The sequence below is a fragment of the Cetorhinus maximus genome, chromosome 14 (assembly GCF_964194155.1).
Source record: "Cetorhinus maximus chromosome 14, sCetMax3.hap1.1, whole genome shotgun sequence".
NCBI classification, from domain to species: Eukaryota; Metazoa; Chordata; class Chondrichthyes; order Lamniformes; family Cetorhinidae; genus Cetorhinus; species Cetorhinus maximus.
Window position 1 is genome coordinate 110,282,660 of NC_135892.1, and position 10,986 is coordinate 110,293,645.

Genomic DNA, 10,986 nt, shown 5'->3' on the forward strand with positions numbered 1-10,986 from the left:
GCCTATTTGCTTTCCAGTTGGTGTGGGTAGACTGTGCGTTGTGAGGATTGGACATGCTGCGCGTCCAATGAACACAGAACAGGGCAGCTGAAGGTCATGTGACAAAACCTCCAGGAATATATCCAACCAGAGTTAACAACACTCTCATCCAAGGTGTCCAAAGAGTTGACTGAAAGATCTGTATATGTGTAATGGAGAGAAAATACACATGAGTTCATTGAGGAAAAACATTTTTGAAGATAATTTCTTTCCTGAGAATTGACAGGGATTAAACTAAACTCCACTCCCCAATGCGAAATCATTTGACTCATATAGTTATTTTGTTATTTTTAGTTGCATTTTCAAGAGTCTGCCATAATGGTCATTTGTGATGTTTCAATTCTAGACTGGAGCCGAACAATCACGAACAACACCAAGAAAGTGAGCTCCGACAACCTGGGCAAATCCCTCTCGTCCAGTTCCATAGGCTCGAACTCCACCAGCTGGACGAGTAAATTCAAGTCTGGTTCCAACTTCTTTAAAAGCAACAGTAAGGGTGAGAAATTTGAGGCCCCTTGCACAACCCTCAGTTTTACAAATCAATCTGTGCCTATTCACCATTTCTGTGTCTTTTTTTATTTTAAAAATTGCAATTTCCCAATACAGCTCTCTTTCATATTTCACCCCATGTTTGGCCTGATTTTACAGTCAGTGGTGAAGTAAAGCTGCTCACTGCTGACCTTAGAGAAAGCTGCCAACAAAGATCTAGAGATCTCTGTGGTGTGGATTTCCCCATTCCCAATCGTGGTTTAACTTTGGCACTAAGTCAAGGCGATCTCCAGGTGTCCAGCAGCAATGATGTCAACAAACAGAGTAAACAGCCAACCATATTGATGTATTCTCACAGACAGGCAACCAGGAAGTTCAAAGCACTGATTAACCTTCACTTTTAACTTAAATTTTCACAATGAAATAAATGACTGGACCAGTCTCACACCTGGTCCACTGACCCAACTGAGAAGTAGGGGAGACTTTCTTTCATTGCAAATCTCCTCTCGCTAGGAAGCATTCTTCCTCCGCTCGACAAGAACAGGACTCCTGTGTCTGACAGGTGAACAACTGATTGCTTCAGCTTGTTTGAGAAAAGGTTCAAAATGGGCTGCACTTGTCTCCTGAAGTGCACGAAAGACTACAATAAAAGCTTAGAAAGTTACATCTTAAAAAGAGCATCACACCTACCCCTGGTGTAGATGTAAGCACCATTATTCCACAAGCCCCAAAATAATGAGAGTCTATTTGCAATGCTGAGCCTTCAAACGATGTAAAGGACAAAATTACATGTGTGCTGTCATGGAGCTCTGATTAACAAATATTGATATGTTTTTGGAACAGGATGATGTCTTCTGAGAGTTTGTTCATACGCAGAGATGGGCTCCTTTTACCAGGTAACGCATGCTGGGCAGAGATGGTGGTAGCCACATGTTGGAGTGACTATCAACCCTGTGTGTTTAGGTGCAGGCGACTGCCCACCACACACATGCTGTGGTCAAGATGCAGAAGGGAGGCGCATCTCTTCAGTATCCATTAGACCATTGGCTGAGGCTTGATGCTTTCGCTTGACGCGGCTTGTCTGCACCAGAAGAACGTCTACTCTCCAGCATGGTGGGATGATGTGTCTGTGTTTTGTATTTGACCCCTTTCTGTGCCTGAGCATTGCGCGTTCTCCTGCAGCATGCCTAACTGTTTGAATTGGGTGGGGTGCTTGTTGAGCGAGACTGACTGTTGTCCGCAACTCTGCAGGGTTCTGTGCACATGACAGCTGCCTTCTCTGACCTTTCCTCTACCTGGTAGGCTTCACTTCCTTTTGCACAATGGGAGCTCCTTTTCTCCCTGCTATCATTGTTCCTGAGACTGTTCTCTCACCTATATCTTGGAGGTCTCACTGGCTTGTCCTTTCAAGGCTTCTTGATGGCGACATGTTGGTAGTCACTGCATGAACCATGGTCTTATGCAAGCGGTTTGTCATTCTACTTTATGCCAGAGTCATTGTTTGTGGATCTAATACTTATAAAGAAGATTGTGTCTTTCTGTTGTGCACCATCCAGCCTTTACAAGACACCACATCCTAATACACATTTTCAGGAGTCAATTGGATCGATTTTCTTTCAGAAAATAATATTCTGCGACACAGCACATCGTTAAGAATATGAGGACTTCTGATTTCCAGGGGCAGATGTACCCCAGAACTACCCCCCCCCAACCCCAGGAAGTTCAAACTTCCGATGGGCAATTACCCTGCACTGGGAACCATCTGATCCTGCAATTTAAACCAGAGACTTCGGATGATTCCAACTCCCTAGCTCCTGGGTAACTATACTAGTGACCCCCTGCAACCCCACTCCCTCCCCCCACAGTGGATGCCCCAACTAACCTCCATCCTGCCTGACTACCAGCTACTCACACGACTACACCCCACCCCCGTGAATGACCACCCAACCCCCCGACCCATCCTGCCCCTCCCGCCGACCCCCTATCCCCACCCACCCATTCCTAAACCCACTCCATCCCACCCACTTACCTTACACCCTTACATACTTACCTTCACCCTGGCTTCTCAAAGCGGCTAGGACCTTTAAACTTACCTGGTTTACGGCAGCTAGTGGTATAAAAAAGGGGGTGTGCCCACCCCCAATCCTGCTACTGTGCACTGGAGAGCCCCAAGAGCTGGGTTGGGGGGGGTTGCACATTCCTTAGCAAGCCCAAGTTGGAAGGTTGGGTGAGAAATGCGCAGCTCCTGACTAAGGTAAGGAACAGAGCGGAATGGCAATCCAACTGTGACTGGTGTTCCTCGGAAGTTCTGGCCCGATGTAGAATAGGAGCAGGAGTAGAGCATTCGGCCCATCGAGCCCTGCTCCACCATTCAGCGTAATCATGGCTGATCTTCTATCTCAACCCCGCTTTCCTGCCCATTCCCCGTATTCCTTGACTCCGAGCAATCAAAAACCTGTCGATCTCAGTCTTGAATATGTTCAACAATGGAGCATCCACAATCCTCATTTGACACATGACAGTGGTGAGTGAGGGAGGAATGGGTATTTCGGACCTATGGTTCCCAAAGCTGCCCACCACTGGGGGCTTTTGCTCACCTTACGTTTGGCTCTGATCTAGACTCATTGATAGAGATTGATTGCAATGATTGGTCACAGATTCCATTCTCATTGTATATGAGACTGCTTGGATTGGAGAGGTATGATCAAGACGAAACTTAGTCTCTTTGGACCGGCAGTTTGCATGAAATCCCACATTCAGCTTTTCTTAAATTGGTTGGGAGCTTTGAGCTGGAGAATAAAACACTTTTCTACCTATGTACCAGTAGCAACATCAAACATGTATAAGGGGCTGAAATATAAGTTAGATACTTAGCAGAGCACCCTCTTCTCTGACCAAACATGAAGCAACAGGGTGACTTCCATTTCCCTGACCAGCCATACCCACTGCTGCTGCCTGTTATCCCTAGATTATGGGCAGTTTGAGCTGTAGACTTGTGCCCATTGGCAGCTAGATAGTTGGTGCTACCCCTAGTCTCAGTTCGCTGTCAAATAGAGGAGACTTTGCTATGACAATCCACCCTTCAGATTCAGATGCAGATTCCACAGGTCAAGGTACTATTTTCTAAACCGACCTGCTAGACAGAATCACGCCATTGGGAACTCCTGATTGAACCATGACTCATTCGCATTAATGCTGCAGAATCAATTGATTATCTGAACTGAATCTTTGCTTCCAACTCACATAGTCTCAATGTTTTGAGTACATCTGTATGTTATCAGCTAACCACACATTCCAATGGTCTGTTATTCAACCCATTTGAGCTCGCTGACTTACATTGGCTCCCAGTACTGGAAAACACTCTGATTTCAAGATTCTCATCCGTGTTTTCAAATCCCACCATGTCCCCACCCTCCCTATCTCTGTAATTTATAGCCGTCTGAGATCTCTGTGTACCTCTAATTCTGGCCTCTTGGACATCCCCGTTTCAATTGCTCCACCATTGGTGGCCGTGATCTTCAGCTGCCTAGGCCCCAGGCTCTGAATTTCCCACCCTAAACCCCCTGCCTCTGTCCCTCAACTTCCCCCATTAAGACATGCCTTCAAACCTACCTATTTGCCAAGATTTTTGCCCCCTACCCTTATATGGCCTTATGTGGATCAGTGTCAAATTTCATTGGATAATGGTCCTTTGAAACACCTGGAGACATTTTACTACGTTAAAGTTGCTACATGAATGCAAGTGTTGTTGTTGTCAACTTGTCCACATTTCACAATATATAAAAAAAAAATGTAAGTTGCTGTAGTTCCAGACGCTGGGTGGTGAGTTTAATCTGAGGGTCACCACACCTCAGGTGAGGGGTGAGGTTGAGCCTTCATGGGAATTAAATCCATACAGTTGGCATCATTCTGTATCACAAACCAGCCCTCCAGCCCACTGAGCTAACCAACCCCCCAGGGATTATATAGAATATATGGCACAGAAACAGGCCATTTGGTCCAACCTGTCCATGCAGTTGGTTATGCTCCACTTGAGCCTACCAGTCGCTGTAGATACAGGAGTCCTGAAGGGTTTGCAGACAGTAACAGCATTACTTGATTTCTTTCCCCTCTAGTCGGGGGTGTGGAGGAGACTGAGTGGGGCTTATGTTGCATTCCAAACTGATCATGATTGTTCTCGAACATAGCAACCGAGGAGGCCATTCAGCCCATAGGGTATTCCATCATTCAACTGGATCATGGCTGGTCACCACCCCAATCCCATTTCCCTGCCTTTGCTCCATATCCTTTGATACATTTACCTGATAAAATCTATTAGCCCCCAGACTTGAAAGTTCCCCCAGCTCCCACAGCCTTTTGGGGAGAGGGTTCCAGGTTCCTGCCACCCTTTGTGTCAAAATGTGCTTCCTATTTCATTCCTGAATGATTTTAAGGTTGTGACACTTGTATTCTGGGCTCTCTCTTTAGGGCAGAGCCAAGGCGGAGAGGCCTGAAGATCAAACTAAATCGAACAATGTTGAAATGAGGCCTTTGCTGTACAAAATTGGTTCCAATTGTGCTCAGTTTCGACTCATAAAACTACAGTGTCAATGTGTTAAAATAAAACCCATGTTTCTTAAAAGGGGTCAACATGCAGTGGCAAGGGCTCAGTCAGGGACAGAATAATCAGCCAGGGACTCTGGCAATCAGAGAGGGGTACGAGCAGGGGTGAGTTTCGTGGGCTGATGCCCTGGACCTTCCCATGAGAACATAAGAAATAGGACCAGGAGTAGGCCAATCAACCCCTCGAGCCTGCTCCGCTATTCAATCAGGTCATGTCTGATCTGATTGTGGCCTTAATTCCACTTTCCTGCCTGTCCCCCATAACCCTTGACACTCTTGTCAATCAAAAATCTGTCTAACTCAGCCTTGAATATAGTCAATGACCCAGCCTGCTCATTGGGGGAGAGAATTCCAAAGAATAACGACCCTCTGAGAGAAGAAATTCCTCATTTCTGTCTTAAATGGTAGATCCCTTATTTTGAAACCGTGCCCCCCTGGTTCTAGATTTCCCCATGAGGGGAAACATCCCAGCATCCCATAATTCAGAATTATAAACTAGTCTCAGTAATAGTGACCATAACAACTGTCATTAATCGTTGTGAAAACCAATATGATTCACCAACAAGGAAATCTGCCATCCTTGCCTGGTCTGGCCTGCATGTGATTCCAGATCCACAGCAATGTGACAGACTCTTAACTGCCCCCTCCAGAGGCCTGGCAGCACCTCAGTCCGAGAGCACTTAGGGGCGGTCAACAAATGCTGGTCTTGCCAGCGACGCCCACATCCCATGAAAGAATAAAAAAATGTTTTTCTTCAACAGTGATGGGATTAAGAATGTACAGTTAGGGTTCTTTGGGCCTACTGACTTTCTCCTGTTCCCATACATGCTCTTGTGGCCACGTTATTTTTATGCCCAATTCAGTCTGGTGTTGACCGTGTCCTGTTTCTTTCCCACACCAGGCGGTCTTTTTGCGGCCGTGGCGTCCTCGAAATTTGACCATCTGGATGTCCATCGGGAACCTGTCATTCCTGTCCACAATGCCCTGGGCAAGGCCACAAGTTACTACCCAACCCACTCGGACAACTTCTACAAGAACATCATGATGTCCGACAATTTCAGCCACAGCACCAAATTCTAATGTGCTACACACGCCAAAAGACATATAAAAAGCGATGAGGAAAGTTCCGGAAAGATGCCTTCAGGAGCTCTGCGGACATGTGTGCCGCCTGATAATGGAGAATGGGTCTCGACACAGGAAGGGTGGAGGGAGGACGGAGGACTGGAGGAGGAGGGTGGAGGGTGTGGTGACAAGAGAGTTGAAGTTATTTGGGAGTGAATTAAAGGTGATTATTTAATAAAGGGTTTGGATGGATGACTTTAAAAATGGCCAGTGTGCTGGACAACTGGTTCATGGATATCACCTAAACTCTGGAAGTTAAACAATGATCTTTTACACCCTCTCGATCTGGTACTTTTTAATGAAGTAATTGCTACAGATCAGCTCAGCCATTGTTTTCCATTCTGAGGCAGCTGGGTCATATAGTGAATGACACCCTGACATTTCACCTCTGGGCTCCAGGTTCGAATGCAGCCCCAACCACACCCTTTACCCCTCCCCAACCCAGTTGTCCTGTCTATTAGAGGCCCATCTGAAACCAGATTGTCAGGCCATCTGCTGGGTTGTGGGCCCACAGTGAAACTTGCCTGCGCGGTTAGATCTCATTTTACCCTCTCCCCTTGGAGAGGCTACGGAATGGAGAAGGTTGCAGTAATGCTCAGCAGGGAGCGCTTTCCCCAGATTGGTGGCTGTGACACACTGTGGTGGGGAGGTGTGGGGAGGGGGGGGAAACTTCACTCCATTGCCCTCTCTTCTCTGGGATCACTTGATGCAGAGGCCCCAAAATAAGAAGGAACACCTCACCTTGATGGGTACAAAGAAAGCGCCGGTATAGGAATAATTAAGCTGAAGTCAAGAATTTGCGGAAGGAAGATAATGAGATAACTGTGGCCTAGTTTGTACTATTCCCTGAATTTACAGCAGGAGAACCGGACCGTTGGGCCCAACTGATCTCTGCCAGTGTTTATGCTCCACATGGGCCTCCTCTCACCCTACTTCATTCAACCCATCGACTCAAGGAATAGCTTTACATGTCTTATAGCCTAAAGTGAAATGGAATTAGCGCTGGGGACAATATTACAGGCATTTAATCAGCAAACAAGCTCTCCCTGTCACCTGGTGCAGTTGGCTTTTATACCATGGGTAAGGGTTCAGTTGCGAGGTGGTGCTAAGTTTGAGCTGGTTGTGATTATGCCAATAGAGTTGGTGAGAGGCGACCTCTCGGGACATGGGGAGATGGCCGTTGGTTCATTGACAGTGTAAAGATTTGCCTTTCCTCTGGTGTGCGGACTGACTGGGTATAAACCTGGCTGATCCCTGGCTTTAGCCGCTAGACTCACCTGGATGACCAGCTGAAGTGCTCTATAGAAACAGCGTTTCAGCTATTTCAGCAGAAGCAAGTTGGCTCGGTACAAGGCTGGGCATGGGACCTTTAGTAGAGCCACCTGGCATTTTTCTTCTGGTTCTAGCCCCTACGCTGCGCCTGACCTGTCAAAGCCGGAGGTTGCAATCATAATATCGGCTCCTCCGACGTTAAGCACTTTCTTCAGTTGACCCCAATTACCGGTTCAAGCAGAAAGGGACATCTTATTGTTATCATGATCACCCCAATTTCACTGTGACTCCATTTCAGCTGAAGAGATACTTTAGATCCATGACTAATATTTGCAAACGGATTTATAATAAAATGTTTACAAATATTCTAGTATGTTCATCTGTGCCTTTTCTCTTTACAAATGCTGATTGTATGTTTCCAGCATTTTCCTGATGTAATGACTTGCAGTACCACCAGTGACCTGACAGTGGCAATGACATACATTTGGACTCAGCGGTGCCACCAGCGCTACCTTCAGAAATCGCACGGTACTGCAGTCAACAACAACAACAACAACAAAACTGAGCCCATTGTGGTTGGAAAGCCAAGGTGAAAGGGCAAGGTTCACTGCTGGACACCACCACGGCTATCCCAAAAGCAGGAGAGTAGACAAGGTCCAAACAAGGCCAGGTGACCACCAGGCTTCGGACTTACAAACCTGCAGATTTTAGCAGGGTGGAAGTGGCCTTAAAGGTAGAAACAGAAAATGCTGGAAACACTCAGCAGGTAAAGGTAGCATCTGTGGAGAGAGAAACAAGAGTTATAGTTTCGGGTCAATGACCTTTCGTCAGGTCTTCAGGCAGATTTTAAGATGTTTTGAGGACCTGGGAAAGAATGAGGAAGATTTAAAACCTTTACACACTTGATTTAATTGACTTTGGGTTTGTGTGTGTGTGTGCGTGTGTGAGTGATTTCTGTGCATGGGAGGGGTGGATTGCAAAAATTAAGGGCCTCTACAATAAGGAGGTGCCATTTAGTGGTTCGATTGCATTGCCCGTGGTGTGAGACACCATCATCAGTTCCAGCTGTTATAAGTCTTGTATCAACAGGGCACAAGTGAAAAGTTATTGAAGCTAAAGGTGAGGATACTATTTATTGACTGAATTGCAATATTGTCTTCAGTGGTTGGACAAGGTATAAATCAGTGTTTGATCTTTGTTCCATACTTGTAAAAATTGTTGATTGGGGAATATTTGTGAGCAGATATTTAGTGCACACTCTTTAGTGGCACATGATATTAAATAGCTGCTCCCAGCCTCTCTCTTCTCAATAGTTTGTCAAGCATGGGGTGGGAGCAAACGCATCCGTGATAATTAATGATTGCAGAGGTATCATCAACTGCTGCAATGTTGCAGCATCATGTGGGTCCATGCACGCCCCCTTTCAGAAAGGGGTGAACTGTGTACCTTCAGAGTGTGGATGGGTCGATCGCCACCGCCAGGTCTGGTGCACAGCAGCAATTAAAGTGCCTCACCCTTCCCCACAATCCTTCCCTGGCCGCAAGGAAAATATTTTTTGTTCCATATAAGATAATTCAAAAGGGATGTTTGAAAAAGGTGAGATTCTGACCCCCCCCTCCCACCCTCCCTCCCGCCCTCAACAAAAAGGGTCAATGTTCTTTTCAGTAATCTAGACTTGTTGCAAATATTAACTTGACAATCACTGCATTAGCTGCATGTTCTGCTAAGTTCAGGCATTGCACCTTTACTACTGTGTAGTACAGCCTGTATAAGTCTTTTATATGATCTTGTGATATTTTACTATGTGACTCCCCCTGCCCCTACCCAATCTTCCTCCATTGTCATCTGTTGACCTGCTGCTGATGTTAATCTAGTCACTTCTGTAAATATTTATTTATTGCAGTCTTTGTCAATGTCGTTGACTAGTTGCTGTGCCAGTCTTAAGTGTCAATGTATTTTTAATTCAGTGAAACCATTTTGAAATTGTTCCAATTTTTACTTGTTATTGTACAAAGCAAATAAAGGCTTTAGTCATGCAAAATGTGACATTCCTGATTGGGTGGCTGGGGGTGGGGACTCTTGGAATGGGTTAGGGGTGGGGAAGGTGCCTGGGCAAGTGAAGTGGGAACACCAGCAGTCTGATAGGTGACTGTGCCTTAAAGGATTGAGAGGAGCGGACAAATTTGAGGTCTGACTGACCAACCTACATTTACTAGCCTGTCGGTGAGAACGTGGTGGCTGATTCTTTATTTCATTGTTTGTGGCTTGCTAGTGGAACTCCAGAGGGATTTAAGTGTCAGGGTAACTAGGGATGAGCAGTAAGTCCTGGTGTGCTATTGTTACTCACATTGCGAGTACCAATTGCACAAAAGGACCTGAAATACGCAATACACCTGCTTTCACTGAATCACAGTGCAGAAGAGGCCCTTCGGCCCATCGAGCCTGCACCGACATGTGAGAAACACCTGACCTACCTACCTAATCCCATTTACCAGCACTTGGCCCATAGCCTTGAATGTCATGACGTGCCAAGTGCTCATCCAGGTACTTTTTAAAGGATGTGAGGCAACCCGCCTCCACCACCCTCCCAGGCAGTGCATTCCAGACCGTCACCACCCTCTGGGTAAAAAAGTTTTTTGTCACATCCCCCCCTAAACCTCCTGTCCCTCACCTTGAACTTGTGTCCGCCTGTGACTGACCCTTCAACTAAGGGGACAGCTGCTCCCTATCCACCCTGTCCATGCTCCTCATAATCTTGTACACCTCGATCAGGTCGCCCTCAATCTTCTCTGCTCCAACGAAAACAACCCAAGTCTATCCAACCTCTCTTCATAACTTCAATGTTTCACCCCAGGCAACATCTTAGTGAATCTCCTCTGCACCCCCTCCAGTGCAATCACACCCTTCCTATAATGTGGCGACCAGAACTGCACACAGTACTCCAGCTGTGGCCTCATCAAGGTTCTATACAACTCCAACATGACCTCCCTACTTTTGTAATCTATGCCTCGATTGATAAAGGCAAGTATCCCATATGCATTTTTCACCACCTCACTAACATGCCCCTCCATCTTCAGAGATCTATGGACACACACGCCAAGGTCCCTTTGTTCCTCAGAACTTCCTAGTGTCATGCCGTTCATTGAATACTTCCTTGTCAAATTGCTCCTTCCAAAGTGTATCACCTCACACTTTTCAGGGTTAAATTCCATCTGCCACTTATCTGCCCATTTGACCATCCCGTCTATATCTTTCTGTAGCCCAAGACACTCAACTTCACTGTTAACCACCCGGCCAATCTTTGTGTCATCCGCAAACTTACTAATCCTACCCCCCACATAGTCATCTATGTCGTTTATATAAATGACGAATAATAGGGGACCCAACACAGATCCCTGTGGTACGCCACTGGGCACTGGCTTCCAGTCACTAAGTTGCTTTCTTCTCCAACACTTTGCCAAT

At 46.2% G+C, this 10,986-nt stretch overlaps 1 protein-coding gene across 1 annotated transcript in view; it reads left to right on the forward strand.

The window, feature by feature from the left end:
• Window positions 1-9,565, forward strand: part of adgrg6 (adhesion G protein-coupled receptor G6) — a 121,455-nt gene extending 111,890 nt beyond the window's left edge. Inside the window, exons 31-32 of the mRNA XM_078557478.1 lie at window positions 386-535; window positions 6,032-9,565. Of these exons, the coding sequence (XP_078413604.1) occupies window positions 386-535; window positions 6,032-6,210 (329 nt within the window). The 3' untranslated portion in view covers window positions 6,211-9,565. The remainder of the gene's footprint in view (window positions 1-385; window positions 536-6,031) is intronic.
• The last annotated feature ends 1,421 nt before the right edge of the window (window positions 9,566-10,986 follow it).